Here is a 27,931-nt window from a genome sequence, read left to right as displayed (position 1 = left end):
TCAATACTATATATAGAATATATGGGTGCCCCTTTTTGAGGTCTTTTTTCGTCCCTTTTGTTATCATGAAGTATTTAACTCTCCATTTTGATTAGATTAGGGCAGGCGGTATTTGATATTTCGACGTTCAGACACAGTTTCTATGTAAATTAAGAAAGAGAAAAAAGATGAATTAAAAGGTAACGCCGAATAGATATTTGGAACACATATTTTTCAACTGATATTGTACATTTCGATACAGCTTTTAAAATCTAAAACTAATGAATTATTAATTATTTCATGTTCTTATAACGATAAAAATACGATGCTTTCTACCAAGATCATTTTACTTGATTTTAATTTTTTAAGGCTATTAACACAATATAATTTTTTCCATATCAAAACACTACTGTCATTATTAATCTGGTTCTGTCGAAGCACAGTTGCGCTTTTCTACTTTTGATACGGTAAGAAAAAAAACGGCGGAGTATATCTAGGTATTTCAACCGTTAGTCTAGAAGAACCTAGGACACTTGATGCGATGCTTTAAAAGCCACTGTTATCTTCTCGTATTCGCAGACGATTTGTTACAATGCATAATTTCACAGAATTATAGAAACAATTATCTCCGTGAAGTGAAATAACACAGTCATGCTCCACACTCCTCATATATGTATCATGTTGAATTGTTGTAGTCTTTTGTAATCATTTTGATTCTCCGTACATTTTGAACAGAACAGAACAAAATATTTTATTGGCATTAAATACAAACAATATTTATAGCCATATAAATATAAACATATATAGTGGTGCATACAAACTTAACGTCAAGAAGAACAAAAATTTAACAATTTAGATTAAACAAATATTTTCAATTTGTCTATATACAAATAATTTAGCCATTGAAACTGGACGATATAACAATACTGAACAACAACGATACTGTACTCAATGTAATATGAATATGTTTGAAGATCCTTATCATTTTTTACTTGTTTGTCCTAAATACAGACAGTTCAAAACTTTCACCCGTATTTGTGCAGATGGCCATCTATTCAAAAGTTCACTACTTTAATATCAACAGATTCTATAAAATTTATCTACAAATTAGGTTGATTTTTATATTTGATATCATTCCCATTAAGGAATTAATGTCTAATTCCATTGTTTGCGTCATTTTTCAACATTTCATAATTATATATTTATAATCAATGGGTTGTTTGATTTTAAAACTTTTATCCAATATTTGATAATTATCAATTGCCGTGCTGTTTTCATGGGATATCGCCCAATTTCACCATACAAGCCGTATAAGATTTGTCCATCGTTTTACACATAACAATTTTCGAAGGAATTTACAATGTATTCGTTCAATGTGGTTGCCATCATGATACCCCCAGACTGATTCATTGTAATTTAATATAGAACCTACTAAACTGTCAAAGAGACGAAATTTTTCTTTCACGGGTTATTCAATTTGATAAAAAACTATAAAAGGTTATGGAGCGTAAATGATGAATGTTTTGATATTCTAATTTGTGTTCTGTACCACGATCCCTTTCTGAAGAGATGCGTTCCTTAATACTTAAATGATGGGACTACTTCTACACAAAGTGATTATTTGCTCAAACCGGTCGGTGCTTTAGGGAACATGATAGATATTGCAATTTATTATCTCACATGAACAGACTCAATCATACGGAGACAGAAATTTTAATGCTATCTTGTTGTTTGCATAATTTACGAGGTATCTTCAATTTCTCATTTTCTTATCAGACTTGAAGGTGTGCACAAACGACGTCCTTGTGTTTAATACTAAAATATTCTGAAATATTCCGAAACTCGTTCAGTAATGCTCATATTTATTAACTGACAATTCATAAATAATATCTACATGTATATAAATATCGAATAAAGGTCTCTCTGATACAAGAATGTAATCTTAAGCATTTCATATTGATTTTCTGATTCCAATAAGATTCTGAATTTCAGAGTAAATCAATTACACTGTTCAGACGTACAGACACTATTGATTAGTCTTTATCTTTTGCATGATGTGATCGATATAACGGTAATTTAAGATTTTATGCAACCCTGTACATAATAACGGCTTGTTCAGAAGTATTGGCAGTTTGACAGTTTAATATTCAACGAGAATATAATCATGGCAAAACGATAGATCCATCTTAGAACAAAGTTGTCTCGTTTTATTAAAGGGGCTCCATTAAGGTTCGAAATTCGAAAAAAAAATATCATCAACAGAGGCACTCACATTGGAAAATATGCAAACGATAACAAATAAATAAACTCAGAATAAAATTTAAAATCGATTTCTGTGAGATTCCTTGTCCAATTTGTTTCAAAATCGTTAAAACGCTTTTTGTAGTCATTTTACACAATTGAAATGATTATTATGGAAAAAATAGTAAGGGAATGATTTGAAATATGTACACAAGTTATTAGTATAGACCTACAACAAATGCTGTTAAATTTTTACAAAATTATTTTCAGCCCATTAGTGACGTTGAGAATTCGCGTAAGTGACGTTGTAAATTCGTATTAGTGACGTTGTGAACTCGTATTAGTGACGTTTGAATTCGTGTAAGTGACGTTGTGAATTCGTGTAAGTGACGTTGTGAATTCGTATAAGCGACGTTGTGAATTTGTATTAGTGACACATTTTTTAAGCTGCTTCGCTATTTCTTGTGATGATTAGATGCATGGCAAGATAGAATCAAAAATATGCGTTGATATCTCTTTTGTAGCATTAATATTAATAAGGTAACATTTACATAAATAAATGTTATATTTGTTTTGTAGTCAAAAGGCACTGTAAACATTACATGAAAAATTATAATACTTACGTCACACAAAGTCAGTAATTGTCGGATTCAAATACAAATGTATTCTGTTTTAAGTCTGTTAAAGTGATATGGGTACGATTACTAATTGCCTATGATTTTTTTTTAAATCTCGAGGGGTGTCGATGGTTGGTGATAGAAAGATGGGATGCCAACATTCACCTCGTTAGACAGTCACTGAGTCGTGTGTATTATGAAGTTGTCATGGAGAAAAGCCGGCTCATCCATGATAAAGTATAAATAAGCAACGCATTGTCACATTTATTGTTTTGCGCGTAAAATATTCTTTGACTAACACACGTTCCATATTAAGGGTATCAAAACGAGAATAAGGATGAGAGAAATTTTACATCTTCAGGCTGGACAATGTGGCAACCAGATCGGTGCTAAGGTTAGATGTTTTATAAAATCATTCAATTGTAAACAGTTATCAAACTTCAAATATGCATTTTTAAATGAGACAATGGAAGGACATGATAAATTATTCATCAAGTAATCATAAACCGTCTGTATAGAAAAGTTTAATCTTGACGTACATTTCAATTTGTTGCCATGCTGCCTTTTATACACTTCAAAGTAGCCTCGTCGGACAAGTGGTTACAGGAGAAACATGCCGACTAAATAGCTCCAGTCTAAAAAAATCTTAATTGAATTTTTTGAACAATATGAAGAAATTACTCAATAAGTAATCAGGAGTGTTCAATGAATATTTACGCATTGAATTAAAATGTATGCAACAAAATAAAAAAAAAATTGAATCACATTTTAATTAAATTAAGAAAAGTCTTAAACAACGATACAATATCTATAAAAGTTATGAGGTAAAAATCAGATAGACATTATACCTGATTTAAAAATTCAACATATTTTAGATTGATTGAAACATGTAACGATGCTCATTTCAAATAAGAAATGTGTATTGTCATATTTTTTATATTTAGAAGTCTTTCCATACACTGCAAACACTTGTTTATACATATATGTAATGAAATTATAATACATGTACAAATACTGATTATACTGGCAGACGCATACAAATTGATACGTCCGTTTTAGAGATTCACACTACGCCCACTGGTGGCAACATAATCTACCCATTGGGCTGTGCTGACTGATCATAGTCTGCAATGTTCACTTCACAGGCAGTATGGCTTATACAATATAAATTGTTAAAATTTTCCCTAAATTGACGAATGGTTAAGTCTAGTTTTAAAGACGGCAAAGTCCATTTAAGACACATAGCGGAATAAGGGTTAATAATGCTTAATTGCTTCTATCAGTTGATATCTGTTTACTTCCAGTTCTGGGAGGTCCTCTCAGACGAGCATGGAATTGACCCCGTCGGTTCATACCAAGGAGACTCTGACCTTCAACTTGAGAGAATCAATGTCTACTATAACGAAGGCACTGGTATGTAAATCCTTAAAATGAATAATAACACTTCTAAATAGAAACTACATATCAGTAGATAACATTCCCATGACAATATAATCTGATAATCAAATACACACAAATGTAACATGGCTTGAATAATTAAAACATTCATTAGTAACAGATGAACACATGCTCTGGCGTCTTTTAACGTTTTAAGGCTGTAACCACCCTGCCATAACTCTAAGATAGGTATGATAAAATAGAAATTAAAAACTTTTATGAAAATATTATTTTATATATGAAAAGTTTCTTGTATTCTTTTTTGATACAACATAAAATAGTACAGAAGTACATCTGCTGAATGGAACACGAAATGTATTGTGATTATGTAAACATTGATACTTTTCAGGGGGCAAATATGTTCCGCGCGCTGTCCTTGTTGATCTTGAGCCTGGAACCATGGACTCTGTGAGGTCTGGACCATTTGGCGGGCTCTTCAGACCAGATAACTTTGTCTTCGGACAGAGTGGAGCTGGAAACAACTGGGCCAAAGGTCACTACACCGAGGGAGCCGAGCTGGTCGACACTGTTCTTGATGTAGTCAGGAAAGAAGCCGAAAGCTGTGATTGCCTTCAGGGATTTCAACTCACACACTCCCTTGGTGGTGGTACCGGCTCTGGTATGGGAACACTGCTCATCAGCAAGATCCGTGAAGAGTATCCTGACAGAGTCATGACCATTTTCTCTTTTGTTCTTCCCCAAAAGGTGTGGGGGGTGTGTGTTTTTCACAATTTTTAATTTAAATTTTATCTGTACAAAACCAAGTTTATTTCCCTGATCAATTTTCATAATCAATGAAAATAAGGAAACATTTTTTAAGTTTTTTTAAAAATTTTTTTTTGCTTATTTTATGCGTAATTTTTAAAGGGGGCAATTTAACATTATATTGGTTTCCGTAATAGGTATCGACCAGCGTGGAACATAAACCACGCTGTCATTCAAAAACTTGTAGAAAACACAGAGAACTTTCTGTACGACAAGACCCCCTCTACGACATCTTTTCAGCCCTTTAAAATTGGCCCCAAACCCCACATAGGGTGCTTAAAACCTTTTGGGTATCGGCTAAAATTCCCGGGTGTTCCACTTGTCTCCGTTTCCCGGTCATTGAACGCAATCTCCGCAAACTGGCCGAATAGGTACCTCCCGCCCTACATTCTTCATCCAATTCGCACCTTTACATCAAGGTATAAACAGACCGGCCTTACTGTACCTGAACTTACTCCAAATTTAGGAAAAATGATGGCCGTTGTGACCCGTCATGGCGTTCCCTTTACTGCCGGGGGTTTCCTGCCGAAGCCCCAGAAGGAGGTCGATAACAAATTTTAAACGCCAAACAAGAACACAGCTACTTCGTTGAAGGGTTTCCCAAACAACTTTAAGACAGCTGCTGCGATTCCCCCCCACGGGGTCTTAAAATTCTGGAACTTCATCGGAAAACAAAATGAAACCAAAATTATTAAGCGATTCGAAAGTTAAGCTATTTTCAGGCGAAGGTTTTTCTTACTTTGGTTACGGTGAAGGAGGGAGAAGGGATTTACGAGGCAGAATCTAACATGAACGATTGATATCAAGTATCAAAAATATGGGACGCTACCGAGGGGAATGCACTGGATATGAAGAAAAAAAAATAGAAGAAAACGGCGAGTATTGACTTTTTCGTCATAAGTAGCTTAGTTCTATATATTTTTTTATTTAAATTAAAAGAATGTTTTGCATACACCACTATTAATCAGTTTTAAAATGTAAAATTTGCTTAAATTTTTTAAAAATTCTTAAAAAGAAATTTTTCTTTTCAGAAAATTTTTCAAAAAAACAAATTTTAAAAACAAATTTTGACTTAAAAAATTTCTGACTTGGCGTTTTTTTAAAGATGCTAGATCCACAGTAATAAGAAAATTACTTCAATATTCGTTAATATATTGTCATTTACTGTGTTCACCATAGAAGTCTCTTAAATGATAGTTAATTGAAACATTACAGATAGATAATACTTTATCGTATTGCATACACTTTGTTTCCTAAATCACTGTACTTGACTTTATATAACAAAATCTTAATACCTTATAAGTATATGTATGATTTGTATTACAAAGATGTGTGATTACCCAAAATAAGTGAAATTTATAGGTTAAATAATAGAAGAAAAAAACACCAAACAAAAAACAAGCAAAATAAACAAAACAAAACGACAAAGGTAAAAAACAATAAAATATTGAATATTTACGTCAAAGAGACATTTTTGGTTTTGTTATGGATAAATATTTAATTCCAGCTTTAAAGTCAAATACCATGTGGAATACTTGAACATATATTATGAAATATTAATTTGTTTCAACTCTGAAAAACCTTCAGCACAATGAGCCGGAACGCTGATAAATTTTGTAATTTTGAATAAACAATGCTGTCTGTAAAGAGGTGTACTTTTCAAAACCAACATTGTATTTAAGCGGTGCCCATTATTCATGAGACAGGCGACAATTCACTTGGAAACAAGCCACAATAGAAATGCAATGTATATACGGATGTTGGTTTATACAGAATCGATTTCAGTTCCATTGTGTAGGAAGCTATAAGCTTATAGACATACTTTCGAAACCTTTCCTGGAACCAACCAGTACTGAACAATGAGTGTAAATTAAGTTTCTTGCCGAAGGAAACTAAGGCTAGCATCTGACCGGTTTAAACCAATGCGACCTACTAAACCGACGCTTAATTAATAACCACTCAGCCATGCCACCACTATACGGATGTTGTTGGAAAGTAATAAAGAATTCTAGAACAAAATATTATAATTCATCATATAAATGTTTATAATAAATCACTATAGAACCTTATCAACATTCTGTTTTCCAGAAATATTTCATAAACATATCCAAATGATATACTGTCTTTATCATATTTGAAATACTTATGAAATATATCCCCAGTGTAGGCCGATCCACTTTAAGTTTCCAATTAAACATGTAACCTTTCGTCTGTAAAAATAGTTTTAGCATAATACATTTATTAAATCAAAAGAAATAGTAAAAAATGACAACATTTGAGGATGTTAAAAGAAAAAGCAAACGCGTTTGTTTAAAACGTTTTACTGTACACGCTTACTATAATTAAACTACACTGTAATAGATATCATTTATAGCTTGTTGTTGAAGACAGCTATTCCTTGTTTATTTTTGTTCTCATACCGTATAATATTATATAATTATTGATACATAATTTTCTATGTTGTTTACATATGATATCCTAATAAATATGAATACTTACAACCATATTTATTGCAACATTTATGAATTAAGAACAGGCCACAATTTGTGCTCAACCTAACGAGATCGGTTACTTCAGTACTTTGATTATTTGAGTCTCGATTTAATATTAATTAGATGGCATACCTTTAAAACATCAGGCGATCTGGATGGATGAATATTGAACATCGGGATGCTGAACATATTTCCCCCGAGACAACCAGTCACGCGTAAATGTTTACGAAGTTGTCAAGGTGTTAAGTCAACTAATATCGAATACAGTATATAATACACCAGTCGTTTTCACGCCTGTTGTTTTGTGCGAGTGAAAGTATCGGGGTGTGGAATATTGAGTTGGTGAAATATTGAAAATATAACAAAATGAGAGAAATTGTACATCTTCAGGCCGGACAATGTGGCAACCAGATTGGTGCAAAGGTAAACTTTTGTTTTCCTTTTTACGCATATTTAAGTCTAAAATTTTATATCCGTTTCCCGGATAAATTGGTTGTTACATATTTACTAATTCACATTGTTCTAAATTTATGATAAGTGAATTATCAATCCAATTATATAAACTCTATATTTAAAAAACTGAAATAAACAACAACATTTAAAGTGTAAAAATCACTTGCTGTGATTCCTGAATATACAGATATATTCATATATCTATATACATGTATATATAGTTTATTTTAATATAATTAAAGTTAATTATTGCAAAGACCATTTTACTATATATTTTATAACCATTGTTGCTATAGTAACTTTGTTGTTCGATACTAGCAAATGATTACCAGTAGCGGTTGATTGAAAACAATGTGGTGACGTGAGCCTCCGTTAAACCTAGTCCAAATAATTATTGTTCACATAACTTATGTGCCATTTTTCTACAGATTAAACCAAATCTCCCGGTATTTACATATAAATATTTTGCATGGTCATTTAATAAAGAATGACATAATATCTCACATTTCTAAATTACTGAAATAGGTTTATATAATGCTTCAAATTTAACCTAAAACCAACATCTTTGTATTTTTGAAAGTATGCTCGGAAAGGTTTTAAAATGAAGGTTAAAATGTGGGGAAACACTTTAAAGATCGTTCAAAACTGCAACATTGAAACTGTTGCATCCGACACTTGTAAAATAAAACGATGACATCAAATAAAATAAATTAATAATATTAATTAAATAATGTTTGTGCCCTATATGGGAAAACAAAGGGTTTTGAAGAAAATTAAATGAAAGGTTTAAGGGATGAGACGTTATGAATATAAAAAATCCCCTTTGTAACGTATTCTGAGGAAGACTTGGCTATAATAATGATTGCATGTATCATCAGCATTTTACTACCTTCATAAAATTTTCATGGTTAAATTGACATCAATTTCACGTGATTAAATTGATCAGACTGTACCGCCAGCTTCATTGATTAAAGGCAATCTATGTGATAAAACAATCATCAAAAGATACCGAACATATTTCTATGTTTTTTATTCTACGCCGGGAGTGGCTATAATATTATATATACATGTATGTTTAGGAAATCGAATGTTGTTATTCACGTAGTGAAACTGAATTACGTCAATACAAAATCAAAGCACAGAAGGCGCTGAATTTGTTTGGGTCCCAGAATGTCAGAAAGGTGAAGGTTGTGAGATTATAAACCAATTTGTTTGTAAAGTGTCAGAAAATTCTGTTTCCATTGTTATAACTATAGTAAATTGGCTATAAGACTAATTGCAACACTGATATTCAATTCAATGTTTATTTGGCTTAAACAATTAAAAAACAAAAACACATGAGTTGCCTGAACTGGGATTTGAACTCTGGACGTCTCGTTTCTGAAGCGAGCGTGTAAACCCCTCGATAAGATAACAGCCTGAAGAATACCATATTATTCTTAATTAGAGTTTGTAACCCATAATAATTTCGATATATTTTGTTCACGGTAAACCTATTGTAATTAATCATAGAGCTGAATATAAACATGTATATCTATATAAGGATAACACAATATTAGAAATCTTCCACCAATCGGGAACTATTTTTTCGTTACGAAAATTGTCATTTGACAATCTTTACGCAGTGAGCTCCCCTTAATTTTTCAGCGTTAATGTACATATGAAGGGAAATAACCGCTTCGAGGAGTTTGGACTACTTTCGGTATAATTTGCAAATAAGAACATCAGGGTCTGAAATTTCGATACCATTATTTGTTTGGTCTGACGACCCAAATAAATAAAAACTGTTTTACTTAAAGCAACTCCACTAAGGTCCGAAGGGCTAAAAACATAAAATTTAAATTTCTTACATAGATCAGCTGGGACACTTAAAACAGGAAGATATGCAACAGATCATCAAGAAATATTCACCTAAATAAATTGGAAATCGTATGTTTGTGCTATTCTTAGTCCGATTTGAGTGAAAAGCTTTGCAGTACTTTCCTGTTTTGGCCCTTCTTCACAATTAGAACAAATATTCCGGAAAACGGAATGAGCGAATTATCTAAACTTAAGCACACAGTGTATTGATCTATAACTATCGAATGGAACATTAATCTCAGAAAATATTTCCAGTCCCGCCATGTATAAAACCTCAGTGGTGGAGTCCCTTTTATAAAATTTGATATTGTTCTGAGTTGAGAACAATTTTATTCTTTCACGAGAGTTTAACAGGAAATCATTTTGACAAACAATTGTTGTTTACTCGACTGACTGTGGCAGTTTGTGTTTTTTTAGTTTTATCATTATTTCATTTGTTTTTTTTTAAATTTTCAGTTCTGGGAAGTGATCTCAGACGAGCATGGAATTGACCCCACCGGTACATACCACGGGGATTCTGACCTTCAACTTGAGAGAATCAATGTCTACTATAATGAAGCTACTGGTATGTATATAGTCGAGAATATAATATCTGATATTAGTACAATTTGTTTTGTAATGTATAGGATCATCGCAACTTTAAGTGAAACAATAACCCTTACTTTTCGGTACATTTGAACTTCATCAATTAACAATCAAAACAATTCAGTACTTTAGTGATAGAAAAAAATAATGAAATAATATAACGAAACAAAATATGCCAATTTCTAAAACGTTGCATTTAAGAGAACATACAACAAATTAAACGTGAATTTTCTGAATTTAACTTTTTTTAATTTCTTTTAGGTGGTAAATATGTCCCCCGTGCAGTTCTTGTTGACCTTGAGCCCGGAACCATGGACTCGGTCAGGTCCGGACCATTTGGTCAGATCTTTAGACCAGACAACTTTGTTTTCGGACAGAGTGGAGCTGGAAACAACTGGGCCAAAGGTCACTACACAGAGGGAGCTGAGCTGGTTGACTCAGTCCTTGATGTTGTACGAAAGGAAGCGGAAAGTTGTGATTGTCTACAGGGATTTCAACAAACTCATTCTTTGGGTGGTGGTACAGGCTCTGGCATGGGAACACTGCTAATCAGCAAGATCCGTGAGGAATACCCCGACAGAATCATGACCACATTCTCAGTTGTTCCCTCCCCTAAGGTTTGTATGCTCAATATTAATAATATCTGTCATATTTTGCGGTTCGGATCGGAATTTCTTGCATATCAGACTGGCGTTTCCGTTAGTTTTACCCATGCCGGAAATTTCATCTGGCATGGGGGGTTCCAGATGAGTCGCGTGCTGTACAATGGCACGATAAAGATGACGTCATTTTACCGTTATGAATGATTTTGTAATTCATACGCTGTTGAATGAAAGTAGTTACGGTTGTAATGATATAAATTTTCATTGAAAATGAAGATAAAGAATTTAAAATATAATGGAATATGGTAGAATATGCAAGAAAAAATATCTGACATATGTTTGCGGTTCGGATCGGAATATCCGTCCCTCGGTCACCCGCCCATGGGCGGTAACTCGGCAAGCCTCGTTACCGCCCAATGGGCGGGTCACCTCGGGACGGATATTCCATCCGAACCGCAAAATATGACAGATATTATTAATCTGTCATATTTTGCGATTCGGATCGCATGGGCGGGTGACTGAGGGACGGATATTCCGATCCGAACCGCAAACATATGTCAGATATTTTTTCTTGCATATTCTACCATATTCCATTATATTTTAAATTCTTTATCTTTATTTTCAATGAAAATTTATATCATTACAACCGTAACTACTTTCATTCAACAGCGTATGAATTACAAAATCATTCATAACGGTAAAATGACGTCATCAAATATCGTGCCATTGTACAGCACGCGACTCATCTGGAACCCCCCATGCCAGATGAAATTTCCGGCATGGGTAAAACTAACGGAAACGCCAGTCTGTTATGCAAGAAACATGTAGTTTCATTATTTTGTATATCATTTAAACAGTATACATTAACACTAGTTAACACCATCTACTCATACAAGTCAATTTTCAAATACTGTTTTATAGATAGGTTATACGAAAACCTTCTGACGATTTTATGCTGCAAATACCGTTAATATCCTAAATGTTTGTCTGAGTAGCTCTGGTCCTTTAAGTGAGCTTAAGCATATAAATTACGATATTGTTCTCAATCAGGTATCTGACACAGTCGTGGAACCATACAACGCAACACTTTCAGTTCACCAACTTGTCGAGAACACCGATGAGACATTTTGTATCGACAACGAGGCTCTGTATGACATCTGTTTCAGAACTTTGAAATTGACCACTCCCACATACGGTGACTTGAACCATCTGGTATCGGCCACAATGTCCGGTGTTACCACTTGTCTTCGATTCCCTGGTCAGTTGAACGCTGATCTCCGCAAATTGGCTGTCAACATGGTTCCCTTCCCACGTCTCCACTTCTTCATGCCAGGTTTCGCACCTCTTACATCACGTGGTAGTCAACAGTACCGGGCACTCACTGTACCTGAACTTACTCAGCAAATGTTTGATGCCAAGAACATGATGGCCGCTTGTGACCCACGTCACGGACGTTACCTTACCGTTGCTGCGATGTTCCGTGGCCGTATGTCCATGAAGGAGGTCGATGAACAAATGTTGAACGTCCAGAACAAGAACAGCAGCTACTTCGTCGAATGGATTCCCAACAATGTCAAGACAGCTGTGTGTGATATCCCACCACGTGGTCTCAAGATGGCCGCCACCTTCGTTGGTAATAGTACCGCCATCCAAGAATTGTTCAAGCGTATCTCTGAACAGTTCACCGCTATGTTCCGTCGTAAGGCTTTCTTACATTGGTATACTGGTGAGGGTATGGACGAGATGGAGTTTACCGAGGCAGAATCTAACATGAACGACTTGGTCTCTGAATACCAGCAGTACCAAGATGCCACAGCGGAAGAAGAGGGCGAGTTTGACGAGGAGGAGGATGCTGAAGAAGAAGAAGGTTAAATTGTTAAACTGACATTTCTTGTGTCAAGTCATTGTTATAAAAAAAACAAAAACATTTTGAAAACTTTGTATAACTTTACTTTAGGCCTGTTTAAGACCGTAAATTCAAATCAAAATAGTTAAATAGAAATGTAAAAGCAGCGATATTGTTTGTTTTGCTTTGAATACAGCTATTAAAGAGATAAAGAGATTGGTAATCCTGCGCTTGAGAAAACTTTAAATCAGTTGACATTATTTTAGGAAAACGTTACACATTTTAGATCCAAACGTCGTGAAAGATATAAAAAAAGAAAATTTTTCAGACCTCATACTTAAATTAAGTATACTAGTGTGTATTTTAAAATATGATCCAAATTTGTGATGGAATCAAGAAATTCAAATACCCTTCTTACTTGTTTAAAAGTCGAAACAAAGTTTAAAAAACATACCAAAAAAAAAACAAAAAAAAAACAAACAAAAAACACATTCCTATCTATAACACTAATCTTTAACGGGATTACATTTTCATTGACACCAAAACTGCGAGGAAAGCAGGTACACTTACACCAAAATTTCTAGGAATGAGAAATTTACACTGTTACTTATACATTTTAATTGAAACTGAAACTTCCATTATAATATACATACTGACAGCAAGACTTCCCCTTCCTGGATATATTGACACCAATACTACCAGGGAAACATATACACTGACACTAACACTACCAGGAAAACATATATACTGACACCACACAACCAGGGAAACATACACACTGACACCAATACTACAAGGGGAAGATATACACTGACACTAACACTACCAGGAAAACATATACACTGACACTAACACTACCAGGAAAACATATATACTGACACCACACAACCAGGGAAACATACACATTGACACCAATACTACAAGGGGAAGATATACACTGACACTAACACTACCAGGAAAACATATACACTGACACCAACACTACCAGGGAAACATATACACTGACACCAACACTAGCAGGGAAACATATACACTAACACCAACACTACCAGGAAAACATATACACTGACAACAACACTACCAGTAAACATACACACTGACACCAATACTAGCAGGGGAAGATATACACTTACACCAATACTATCAGGAAAAAAAATATATACTGACACCAATACTATCAGGAAAAAAAAATAAATACTAACACCAACACTACCAGGAAGACAAATATATTGACATCAACATTACCAGGAAAACATATACACTGACACCAACACTACCAGGGAAACATATATACTGACACCAACACTACCATGGAAACATTTACACTGACACCAACACTACCAGGGAAACATATACACTGACAACAACACTACCAGGGAAACATATACACTGACACCAACACTACAAGGAAAACATATACACTGACACCAACACTACCAGGGAGACAAATATATTGACACCAACACTAGCAGGGAAACATATACACTGACACTAATACTACCAGGGAGACAAATATATTGACACCAACACTACCAGGAAAACATATACACTGACACCAACACTACCAGGAAAACATATACACTGACACCAACACTACCAGGAAAACATATACACTAACACCAACACTTCCAGGAAAACATATACACTAACACCAACACTACCAGGAAAACATATACACTAACACCAACACTACCAGGAAACATATACACTAACACCAACACTACAAGGAAAACATATACACTGACACCAACACTACCAGGAAAACATATACACTGACACCAACATTACCAGGGAAACATATACACTGACACCAACACTACCAGGAAGACATATATTTTGACACCAGGAAAACATATACACTGACACCAACACTACCAGGGAAACATATATACTGACACCAACACTTCCAGTAAACATATACACTGACACTAACACTATCAGTTAACATATACACTGACACCAACACTTCCAGGGAAACATATACACTGACACTAACACTACCAGAAAAACATATATACTGACACCAACACTACCAGAAAAACATATATACTGACACCAACACTACCAGTTAACATAAATACTGACACTAACACTATCAGGTAACATATACACTGACACCAACACTTCCAATGAAACATATACACTGACACTAACACTACCAGGGAAACAAATACACTGACACCAACACAACCAGGGAAACATATACACTGACACCAAAACTACAAGGGAACATTTACACGGACAACAACACTACCAGAGAAACATATTCACTGACACCAACACAACACGGAAAACATATATACTGACACCAACACTACCAGGAAAACATATACACTGTCACCAACACTGCCAGGAAAACATATACACTGACACCAATACTACCAGGTAAATATATATACTGACACCAACACAACCAAAAACCATATATAAATATATATGACACAAACACTAGTAGGGAAACATATAAACTGACACCAACACTAGCAGGAAAACATATAAACTGACACCAACACTAGCAGGAAAACATATACACTGACACCAACACTATCAGGAAAATATATATATTGACACCAACACTAGCAGGGAAACATATATACTGACACCAACACTAGCAGGGAAACGTATACACTAAAACCAACACTAGTAGTAAACATATACACTGACACCAACACAACCAGTAAACATATACACTGACACGAACACTACCAGGAAAACATATACACTGACACCAACACAACCAGTAAACATATACACTGACACCAACACTACCAGGACCAGTAAACATATATACTTACACCAACATTACCAGTTAACATATACACTGAGACCAACACTTCCAGGAAAACATATACACTGACACCAACACTACCAGGAAAACATATACACTGACACCAACACTATCAGGAAAAACATATACACTGACACCAACACTATCAGGAAAACATATACACTGACACCAACACTACCAGGAAAACGTATACACTGACACCAACACTACCAGGAAAACATATACACTGACACTAACACTACCAGGAAAACATATACACTGACACCAACACTACCAGGAAAATATATACATTGACACCAACATTTCAAGGAAAACATACATACTGACACAAAACACTAGTAGGGAAACATATAAACTGACACCAACACTAGCAGGACAACATATAAACTGACACCAATACTATCAGGAAAATATATATATTGACACTAACACTACCAGGGAAACATATACACTGACACCAATACTACCAGGGAAACATATATACTGACACCAATACTACAAGTAAACATATAAACTGACACCAACACTACCAGGGAAACATATACACTGACACCAACACTACCAGGAAAACATATACACTGACATCAACACTACCAGGAAAACATATACACTGACACCAATACTACCAGGAAAACGTATACATTGACACCAACACTACCAGGAAAACATATACACTGACACCAATACTAAAAGGGGAAGATATACAATGACTCCAATACTACCAGGAAAACATATACACTAAAACCAACACTTCCAGGAAATCATATACACTGACACTAACACTAGCAGGAAAACATATTCACTGACACCAACACTACAAGGGAGACAAAAATATTGACACCAACACTAGCAGGGAAACATATACACAGACACCAACACTACCAGGGAGACATATAAACTGACACCAACATTACAAGGACAACATATATACTGACACCAACACTACAAGGGAAACATATACACTGACACCAACACTACCAGGGAAACATATACACTGACACCAACACTAGCAGGGAAAAATAAATATTGACACCAAATACTACAAGGGAAACATATACACTGACACCAACACTACCAGGGAAACATATACACTGACACCAACACTAGCAGGGAAACATATACACTGACACCAATACTACAAGGGAAACATATACACTGATACTAACACTACTAGGGAAACATATACACTGACACCAACACTAGCAGGGAAACATATACACTAACACCAACACTAGCGGCAAACATATACACTGACACTAACACTACCAGGGAAACATATACACTGACACCAACACTACCAGGGAAACATATACACTGACACCAACACTAGCAGGGAAAAATAAATATTGACACCAATACTACAAGGGAAACATATACACTGACACCAACACTACCAGGACAACATAAACACTGACACCAACACTAGCAAGGAAACACATACACTGACACCAATACTACAAGGGAAACATATACACTGATACTAACACTACTAGGGAAACATATACACTGACACCAACACTAGCAGGGAAACATATACACTAACACCAACACTAGCGGCAAACATATACACTGACACTAACACTACCAGGGAAACATATACACTGACACCAACACTAGCATGGAAACATATACACTGACATCAACACTACCAGGAAAACATATACACTGACACCAATACTAAAAGGGGAAGATATACAATGACTCCAATACTACCAGGAAAACATATACACTAAAACCAACACTTTCAGGAAATCATATACACTGACACTAACACTAGCAGGAAAAGATATTCACTGACACCAACACTACAAGGGAGACAAAAATATTGACACCAACACTAGCAGGGAAACATATACACAGACACCAACACTACCAGGGAGACATATAAACTGACACCAACATTACAAGGACAACATATATACTGACACCAACACTACAAGGGGAAGATATACAATGACTCCAATACTACCAGGAAAACATATACACTAAAACCAACACTTCCAGGAAATCATATACACTGACACTAACACTAGCAGGAAAACATATTCACTGACACCAACACTACAAGGGAGACAAAAATATTGACACCAACACTAGCAGGGAAACATATAAACTGACACCAACATTACAAGGACAACATATATACTGACACCAACACTACAAGGGAAACATATACACTGACACCAACACTACCAGGGAAACATATACACTGACACCAACACTAGCAGGGAAAAATAAATATTGACACCAATACTACAAGGGAAACATATACACTGACACCAACACTACCAGGGAAACATATAGACTGACACCAACACTAGCAGGGAAACATATACACTGACACCAATACTACAAGGGAAACATATACACTGACACCAATACTAAAAGGGAAACATATACACTGATACTAACACTACTAGGGAAACATATACACTGACACCAACACTAGCAGGGAAACATATACACTAACACCAACACTAGCGGCAAACATATACACTGACACTAACACTACCAGGGAAACATATACACTGACACCAACACTACCAGGGAAACATATACACTGACACCAACACTAGCAGGGAAAAAATAAATATTGACACCAATACTACAAGGGAAACATATACACTGACACCAACACTACCAGGGAAACATATACACTGACACCAACACTAGCAGGGAAACATATACACTGACACCAATACTACAAGGGAAACATATACACTGATACTAACACTACTAGGGAAACATATACACTGACACCAACACTAGCAGGGAAACATATACACTAACACCAACACTAGCGGCAAACATATACACTGACACTAACACTACCAGGGAAACATATACACTGACACCCAACACTAGCATGGAAACATATACACTAACACCAACATTAGCGGGAAACATATACACTGACACCAACACTAGCAGGAAAACATATACACTGACACTAACACTACCAGGAAAACATATACACAGACACCAACACTACCAGATAAATATATACACTGACACCAACACTAGCAGGAAAACATATACACTGACACCAACACTAGCAGGGAAACATATACACTGACACCAACACTAGCAGGGAAACATATACACTAACACCAACACTAGCGGCAAACATATACACTGACACTTACACTACCAGGAAAACATATACACTGACACAAACACTAGAACGGAAACATATACACTAACACCAACATTAGCGGAAAACATATACACTGACACCAACACTAGCAGGAAAACATATACACTGACACTAACACTACCAGGAAAACATATACACTGACACCAACACTACCAGATAAATATATACACTGACACCAACACTAGCAGGAAAACATATACACTGACACTAATACTATCAGGAAAATATATATATTGACACCAACACTATCAGGAAAACATATACACTGACACCAACACTACAAGGGAAACATATATACTGACACCAAAACTACCAGGTAAACATAATACACTGACACCAACACTACCAGGAATACATATACACTGACAACAACACTACCAGGAATACATATACACTGACACCAACACCACCAGGAAAACATATACACTGACAACAAAACACTACCAGGAATACATATACACTGACACCAACACTAGCAGGAAATCATATACACTGACACAAATACTAGCAGGCAACAATATACACTGACACCAACACTACCAGGAAACATATACACTGACACCAACACTAGCAGGGAAACATATATACTGATACCAACACTACCAGGAAAACGTATACACTGACACCAACACTACCAGGAAAACATATACACTGACACCAATACTACAAGGGGAAGATATACACTGACACCAATACTACCAGAAAAACATTAACACTAACACCAACACTACCTGGAAAACATATACACTGACACCAATACTACAAGGGGATGATAAACACTGACACCAATACTACCAGAAAAACATATACACTAAAACCAACACTACCAGGAAATCATATACACTGACACCAACACTAGCAGGAAAACATATACACTGACACCGACACTACAAGGGAGACAAAAATATTGACACCAACACTAGCAGGGAAACATATACACAGACACCAACACTACCAGGGAAACATATATATACACTGACACTTTCAGGAAAACATATTCACTGACACCAATACTACCAAGGAAACATAAAGACTGACACCAACACTACCAGGGAAACCTATATACTGACACCAACACTAGCAGGGAAACATATACACTGACACCAACACTAACAGGGAAAACATATACACTAACATCAACACTAGCGGGAAACATATACACTGACACCAACATTAGCAGGAAAACATATACACTGACACCAACACTACCAGGGAAACATATACACTGACACCAACATTAGCAGGAAAACATATACACTGACACCAACACTACCAGGGAAACATATACACTGACACCAACACTACAAGGGAGACAAAAATATTGACACCAACACTAGCAGGGAAACATATACACAGACACCAACACTACCAGGGAAACATATACACTGACACTTTCAGGAAAACATATTCACTGACACCAATACTACCAAGGAAACATAAAAACTGACACCAACATTACCAGGGAAACCTATATACTGACACCAACACTACCAGGGAAACCTATACACTGACACCAACACTACCAGGGAAACATATACACTGACACCAACACTAGCAGGAAAAAATAAATATTGACACCAACACCACAAGGACAACATATACACTGACACCAACACTAGCAGGAAAAAATAAACATTGACACAAATACTACAAGGGAAACATATACACTGACACTAACACTACCAGGGAAACATATACACTGACACCAACACTAGCAGGGAAACATATACACTAACACCAACACTAGCGGGAAACATATACATTGACACCAACACTAGCAGGAAAACAGATACACTGACACAAACACTAGCAGGAAAACATATACACTGACACCCACACTAGCATGAAAACATATACACTGACACCCACACTACCAGGAAGAAATATTCTCTGACACCAACCCTACCAGGGAAACATATACCCTGACACCAACACTAGCAGGAAAACATATACACAGACAACAACACTAGCAGGAAAACATATACACTGACACCAACACTAGCAGGAAAATATATATATTGACACCAATACTAAAAGGGGAAGATATACACTGATACTAACATTACCAGGGAAACATATACACTGACACCAACACTACCAGGAAAACATATACACTGACACCAACACTAACAGGAAGACATATTCACTGACACCAACACTAGCAGGGAAACATATACACTGACACCAATACTACAAGGGGAAGATATACACTGACTCCAATACTACCAAGAAAACATATACACTAACACCAACACTACCAGGAAAACATATACACTGACACCAACACTACCAGGAAAACATATACACTGACACCAACACTACCAGGAAAACATATACACTGACACCAACACTACCAGCAAAACATATACACTGACACCAACACTTACAGGAAAACATATACACTGACACCAACACTAGCCTGGAAACATATACACTGACACCAACACTGGCAGGGAAACATTTACACTGACACCAACACTTCCAGAAAAACATATACACTGACACCAACACTACCAGGAAAACATATACACTAACACCAACACTGCCAGGAAAACATATACACTGACACCAACACTGCCAGGAAAACATATATACTTACACCAACATTACCAGGTAGACAAATATATTGACACCATCACTTTCAGTTAAGTCGAGAATTAACAGGCGCGGAGCGAAAAGTCGCTAATTAGCGTGGGCGCGGGCGAAGTTTAATAAATAAAACTTAATAATTACATCATAGTACGTTGCCAGTGTAACGACGTTGGTAGAACAATGACAATGAGCATGATAATATGCAAATACTCAAGTTGTTGAATTAACATAAGGGAATGTTTCCCGTATATAAGGAGACAGACCACTCTCGGCGGTGAGCTAGCTTTTCACCGACAGGGTTTGTGTGCCTTAAAAAACGTTACAAATGGTGGCCGGTGTGGGGGATGTAGACAACTGCCGGACTGGAGTTGCCGTACCCAAAGATTTCCCAGGTCAAGTCTCGGGACGAGACTTCTCGGAGGAGAAAGTAATGTAACGACGTTGGTAGAACAATGACAATGAGCATGATAATATGCAAATACTAAACACCGTGGGTAAGCAATTTTGGTCACGTGACCCCAAAAGTCAACGTACACGGCCACAATGAGCCAAAATAGCTCGGCTAAGGTAAGTTTTTTTGTAATTATTTTTCTATCGAGTCATTTTAAATAATGCAACATAGCCTACCGACCGCGGCATTTCCGATGCTTTCTAAATATGCATTTGGTGTCGTGTAACGTTTTGTATTTTCTGAGAACATTCAAACATTATTCACAAATTTGTCGATGACAACGTGCACACTTTTGTGTAAAAATGTTGATAATAACATTATAAACGATACGCATGTCAGTGCTAAGTAAAATTTTACGTTTTGAAATGTATAAGAGAATGTTTGAATGTAAAAAGAATAGATTTCCTGCTGTCGTTTTTTCGTATTGATCTAAAAATGTTCAACTTACAGAAATGTCAACGTACACATTCAGTCAAGAAAATGTCAACGTACACACTCAAAATTTATTTTAATATTGATCCAAACATTAGATTGAATCTTTGGTGTAGGTGGCTTTTTACAAACAAAAGTTGGCCTTTTATGTAGACTGCCCTCTCGTACTGTATACCAGTACTGGTTTATACAAAAGAAACAGTTTCGAGTGCATTTATTTCATCGCAGATACGCTTAAACAAGTTTTAACTTTTTAATGTTATTTATTTGTTATTTTCTTTTTCAGACAAAAATATTTGGAGATACTCACACTAATAAATGATTTGCTGAACAACCACATTCTGAACAAGGTTTGTATATTTTTTAGACTGTATTAAAATAGATAATATTACAGTCATTTAATAACGTAAAAGCGAGGATTAGCGACTAGCGGCTTCCGTAGCATCAAAAGGGTCGAAAGATTGACGATGAAACCGGGTTACAATTTACTGACTTTTAAATTGAATATGTTTGGGTTTTTTATTAAAGAATTTGTTTGCAAATTTAAAACACATGACGTATTCATTTGATGTCATTTAGTGTATAATTATTTCATAAATTGTTTACAATCAGCTTCAGAATCTGCCTCTTGTGTAAAACATCAAACTAAAGTTCTAATAATTATCGAGGTTTCTTTCGTTTATCATTGTCTTATGAGCATTTATACAGTGAACAAAACATAAAGACATTATCACTAACTAAAAGCACATAACCACTCAATACTGAGAACATGCACATAATCTTAAAGAGTGTACATGTATATCCTCTAATACTTTATTTTTGACATATCTACTTTTACTAGTGAATTTAATGCTTTTGCAGGGATCATCCATTTGATAGCGAAGAACGGGCATGCACCGATAAAAGGGCAATATACGGAACAGTGTCCACAAACAGAAATGCAGTACAGGGTGCGATGGGAGGGAGCTCGTAGAAATGAGTCTAAAATACTTTTAAGTGACAAAATGGGACTTACTTGAATAACTTCAAATTGCATTGTAGCCCAATAATATGTTATTTCTTTGGGATTTATTTGCGGTTATTTAGCTACAAAAATGTCTTGTCTAAAGTAATATATTATTGTAAAGAAAATAAAATCTTGTTCTTTTAACTTTTTATTGAAACCAGTTCTTACTGCATAAATAACTATAATTATGTAAATAAAATAAATTTTATCATCATAACCATCAGCGCTGACGTTTACATTTAAAACTTTTAGACACACACACGCACGCACGTACGCACACATATATATCATATTGACATAGACTATGAACACACACATATATATATTGACATAGACTATGAACATTTGAAATTCAAGCAAAATTATTTGTTATATAAAATCATACTTAAAATATAATATATAACAAATAATTTTGCTTGAAGTTCAAATGTTCAATGCAGACGCTGATACATAATCACAGACAATTTGATAAAGGTGTAAAAATAACATAAAAATGTAAATAAAATGAAATAGAAAACAGATCGGTGAAATAATACTGGATTTCGAGATACGCATGCTAATTAGCATAAATAATAACGTTCATTAGTCGCTTAACAAAATAAACAAAAGAATTATAAACACATTTAAATTATCAAATACATTGCCTATACGTTGTTTTAATCGCTAGCTAGCCTAAAAGTGTATGCTAAACACAATCAAAATAGTCCTTGAAGATACTTTAATCTTAAGCATCATGCTTTTTCTTAAGATGCCTAGATAAACTAGACCTATGTCGATACACCCTTTTGCAATATTTGCAGCTGATGTTTGCAACGGCTTCATGCGAATGAAGATGTTCTTGCAAGTTTGATTTTTCCGACAACTTTAATCTACATATATCGCATTCAAACTGCTTAGCTTTTGTCTCGGTGCGCAAGTGGCGTGCCAGGTCGGCGTTTGTGGCAAACTTCTTCTCACAATTGGGACAGGAGTGCAACCTTTCCTCGCCGTGTTTGCTGCATCTAAATAAAAAGTGTCGTAATTGAACTAGATTGTTGTCGATGCACGTTGTTTTGCGTTATATATCAGTAATCGAATTTGTACAAAGTAAATAAATCATTAAGACGGTATTTGTCGTCAACAATCACCTAACAGCAAGTGAATTACGTATGCTGATAAGTCATTCATTCAAGTTGAAATTAATAAAAATACAAAGTAATAAAAAGAAATAGAACAGTTCAGTGTAACAGTTTTATTTGGACGAAGATTCCATAAAATCAAAAAAGTTTTTACCTGTGGCGCGTAAGATTTGCCTTGCTAAAGAACAGTTTGCCACAGCAAGAAGTACCCGAACCAGATTTATTGTGCCGACGTTCATGTTGGCGGGCACTTGCTTTGCACGAGAACGTCCTCCCGCACACTCCACAAAGCCATTGAGTCTGAAATTGACAAACATATGTAATGCAACTTACCACTTCAAGAAAATGAAGTAAAGTTTGATTTGTACATGTATTTCAGAAACAAAGTTTTGAAACTGCTAGGCGTTGTTCAAATTATAAGATCCCGTTTTGAATATTGACTGGTTTTCTGTGCATTATCATGTGGTTCGGAACTGAAAATCAAGATATTGAAAGAGGCACTTTCTTCGCGGGTTCAATGTCATAGTTTTCCTAATCCGTATCACATGGTATTGCACAGAAAATCCGTTTTGTTTGCTTACTATGGTATCCATAAAACAAATGAAATAAATTTACGACCATTAATTTAGTTTAAGATAAACGCATTTTGGACAGAAATGATCAATCCTATTGATCGCTTAATTTCTGGAAAACTGCAATAAAACGATTTTTACTGTACACTTTTCTAGAAAGTGTTTAAAATCATCTGAATCAGTGCAGTGGACATGCGCCAATCAGCTATTTAAAGATCACATTTAATAATGTCGAAAAAGCTCCCTTACACAGCCATGCCGTTTGTTTTCGAATAGATCTTTTTAACTAAAAAGTTTGAGTTGACTTGGATGTGTACGTTGACATTTTCTTGACTGAATGTGTACGTTGACATTTCTGTAAGTTGAACATTTTTAGATCAATACGAAAAAACGACAGCAGGAAATCTATTCTTTTTACATTCAAACATTCTCTTATACATTTTAAAACGTGAAATTTTACTTAGCACTGACATGCGTATCGTTTATAATGTTATTATCAACATTTTTACACAAAAGTGTGCACGTTGTCATCGACAAATTTGTGAATAATGTTTGAATGTTCTCAGAAAATACAAAACGTTACACGACACCAAATGCATATTTAGAAAGCATCGGAAATGCCGCGGTCGGTAGGCTATGTAGCATTATTTAAAATGACTCGATAGAAAAATAATTACAAAAAAACTTACCTTAGCCGAGCTATTTTGGCTCATTTTGGCCGTGTACGTTGACTTTTGGGGTCACGTGACCAAAATTGCTTACCCACGGTGCTAAAGTTGTTGAATTAACATAAGGGAATGTTTCCCGTATAAAAGGATACAAACCACTCTCGGTGGTGAGCTAGCTTTTCACCGACATGGTTTGTGTGCCTTAAGAAACGTTACACCAGTTACTGGTGGACTTCTTCAATATATAGAAGATATTGATCGAGTGTAGGTTCAATACTGAATTTACTGAACGAGTTGAATGAAATTATAATATGCGAGCCTCTTTCCAAAATAAGAACTGTTTACATTAAAAAATAATCACTTTTTCATTGACGCTTAAAGTGTAACGATATCATTTAACGCGTCCTAACCTTATGTTTGTATAACGTAAATGACGTCACATGCAATACCATTTTCACGGAGTCGCAAAATCATCATGTGTGTGTGATAAAAATTGTTATAAGCCAGCCAGTATTTATTGAAGATCATTTCGTAGTCTGGACCAAGTTTTAGTTTAAAAGGCCTTTACTGTTTAAACTCAACTGGAAGAGCGTTGAACTGTGAATCGGTCGACCCGGGTTCGAAGGTCACTTCCGTTGCAACTGATTAAATCCTTTCTACAGTCATTTGGTAAGCTGCTTGACATCCCAACAAATAACGATGCAAGGGCTGACATGTGCTCTGGTGAATTTATAGCGGCCTACGGCGTAACCTACCAGAGCCACCGCCGGGTGGGTACAACACTCGACATTTTTTACTTTTTCTACTAGCAAACAAACGGTTTAAACATATCTTTAAAAAAAGAAGTTATCCCCTTTTTTAGTCTAGATACATTTGTTGTTTTGTCCAAGTATGAATCCTTTCCATAAATAAATGACAAAGAAAAATATATTAATCAAAATTCAATACTAGTAATTTGACGGTCAATGTCATTTAAAGGTCAAGGTCAGTTCAACCTTTAAAAAATGTCTTGTCCAAAAGTTTGTTTTGTCAGAGTATGAAACAAAAAAATCAATTGATTAATTACAAAGTTACAGCCAATTATGGCGATATCAGTCAAAACAAGAGATGTTTGCACAGAATGTATGCCCCCTATCGGCAGCCAATTAGTCATGTGGTCTGGTTATTGTGACTGACTTTTGACCTAGTGATCAAAAAATCAATAGGGGTTATCTACCGGCCATGACTAGTCACAAGGAATCGTGATCGTAAAGGTTGTGTGCAGCAATTTTATGACAAAGTTATTAAAATCTTACCAAATAATATATGTACATGTATAAATATTATGAATCATGTAGGCCTCCTTAACGACAGCCAATTTGTTATATTACATTAGACCTTGAAATGTGTATACCAAAAGCATTTTTAGTTTAATAAATAAAATCAACCAAGGCAACTTGAGTTCGGAAACCTTTTAAGGTACAGTAAATGTGACTTTGACCTTTGATCCTTAAATCAATAGGGGTTATCTACTGGCCAAAACCAATGCACCTGTCAAGTTTGAAGGCAAATGGCTTATGAGTTGTTGAGATATTGATCAGAAAGAGTTTTACCTTTAAGGTCAATATTATCTTGACCTCTGACCTCTTGACATCTGACCTATTCGACCCAAAAATCCATTGAGGTCATCTTCTGTCCAAAAGCAATGCATTTATAAAGTTTGTAGGTCAAGGGTCCATGGGTTGTCCAGTTATCAATAGGGCAAGACCAATCCATCTATGCAGTTTGAGGGCCAAGGGCCCATGGGTCAAGTTATTGATCGGAAACGAATTTTACCTACAAGGTCAATATGACCTTGACCTTTGACGCCAAAATCGATAGGGATCATCTACCTGCCAAGACCAATCGACCTTCGAAATTTGAGGGCAAACAGCCCGTGCATTGTCAAGTTATTGAACGGAAACTGTTTTTACCTACAAGGTCAATGTGACCTTGACATTTGACCCCAAACTCAATAGGGGTCATACTACCAAGACAAATGCACTTACGAAGTTTGAGGGCCATATGCTCATGGCTTGTCAAGTAATTGATTGGAAACCGTTTTTACCTACAAGGTTAACGTGACATTAATCTCTTTACCCCAAAATCATTAGGGATCATCTACTGGTCATGAGCAATCCTCATTTCAAATTTGAAGGTCCAAGACATAAGCGTTCTTAAGTTATTGATCGGCAACTGTTGTTACCTTCAAGGTCAATGTGACCTTGTTCCGGAGAGTTTCTAAAAAATCT

The 27,931-nt window shown here is 35.5% G+C and overlaps 3 protein-coding genes and 1 long non-coding RNA gene across 6 annotated transcripts in view; 3 read left to right on the top strand and 1 right to left on the bottom strand.

Moving 5' to 3' along the window:
• Positions 1-3,080: 3,080 nt before the first annotated feature.
• LOC132750583 (tubulin beta-4B chain-like) lies at positions 3,081-5,839 on the top strand. Its single transcript, XM_060740593.1, has 4 exons — positions 3,081-3,231; positions 4,142-4,250; positions 4,624-4,979; positions 5,762-5,839. Exons 1-4 carry the CDS (start codon positions 3,175-3,177, stop codon positions 5,837-5,839), a joined length of 600 nt encoding a protein of 199 aa, XP_060596576.1. The 5' UTR covers positions 3,081-3,174.
• Positions 5,840-7,657: 1,818 nt separating this feature from the next.
• The window catches only part of LOC132750530 (tubulin beta chain-like), a 41,541-nt gene continuing 21,267 nt past the window's right edge, over positions 7,658-27,931 (top strand). The window contains exons 1-4 of one of the 2 annotated variants that reach the window (XM_060740529.1): positions 7,738-7,954; positions 10,301-10,409; positions 10,691-11,046; positions 12,082-13,044. In XM_060740529.1, coding sequence (XP_060596512.1) covers positions 7,898-7,954; positions 10,301-10,409; positions 10,691-11,046; positions 12,082-12,903 — 1,344 coding nt within the window. In that variant the 5' untranslated portion in view covers positions 7,738-7,897 and the 3' untranslated portion in view covers positions 12,904-13,044. Of the gene's footprint in view, positions 7,955-10,300; positions 10,410-10,690; positions 11,047-12,081; positions 13,045-27,931 lie in introns of those variants that run through there. The other variant, XM_060740542.1, reaches the window with a different exon arrangement.
• Positions 21,898-23,437, top strand: LOC132750502 (uncharacterized). The gene is made up of 3 exons (XR_009628555.1): positions 21,898-21,981; positions 22,584-22,647; positions 23,159-23,437. It is a non-coding gene; the product is annotated as an uncharacterized LOC132750502 (long non-coding RNA).
• Positions 23,579-25,763, bottom strand: LOC132750486 (zinc finger protein 324A-like). 2 transcript variants are annotated; one of them, XM_060740484.1, is made up of 3 exons: positions 25,683-25,763; positions 24,576-24,721; positions 23,579-24,304 (listed from the first exon to the last, which is right to left on the bottom strand). In XM_060740484.1, the coding sequence occupies exons 1-3, from the start codon at positions 25,704-25,706 to the stop codon at positions 24,028-24,030; spliced, it is 447 nt and encodes a 148-aa protein (XP_060596467.1). In that variant the 5' UTR covers positions 25,707-25,763; the 3' UTR covers positions 23,579-24,027. The 2 variants fall into 2 exon arrangements, with proteins under 2 accessions (XP_060596467.1, XP_060596475.1); XM_060740492.1 differs by having other exon boundaries at positions 25,243-25,757.

Source organism: Ruditapes philippinarum, unplaced genomic scaffold (genome assembly GCF_026571515.1).
Source record: "Ruditapes philippinarum isolate M1 unplaced genomic scaffold, ASM2657151v2 ctg3512_1_1_1_1, whole genome shotgun sequence".
In the NCBI taxonomy this organism is placed as follows: Eukaryota; Metazoa; Mollusca; class Bivalvia; order Venerida; family Veneridae; genus Ruditapes; species Ruditapes philippinarum.
Note: the sequence above shows the minus strand (reverse complement) of the source record. Positions and strands in the feature narration are given on the sequence as shown.

Bases quoted from the DNA above. Each gene is read 5' to 3' on its own strand.
- LOC132750486 (XM_060740484.1), bottom strand. From the start codon at position 25,706: ATGAGCCAAAATAGCTCGGCTAAG. The intron at 24,722-25,682 runs GTAAGTTTTTTT...TGTCAATTTCAG, and splicing joins GCCAAAATAGCTCGGCTAAG to ACTCAATGGCTTTGTGGAGT. The intron at 24,305-24,575 runs GTAAAAACTTTT...CTTTTTATTTAG, and splicing joins GCAAATCTTACGCGCCACAG to ATGCAGCAAACACGGCGAGG.
- LOC132750583 (XM_060740593.1), top strand. From the start codon at position 3,175: ATGAGAGAAATTTTACATCTTCAGGCTGGACAATGTGGCAACCAGATC. The intron at 4,251-4,623 runs GTATGTAAATCC...GATACTTTTCAG, and splicing joins CTACTATAACGAAGGCACTG to GGGGCAAATATGTTCCGCGC. The intron at 4,980-5,761 runs GTGTGGGGGGTG...AGCTATTTTCAG, and splicing joins CTTTTGTTCTTCCCCAAAAG to GCGAAGGTTTTTCTTACTTT.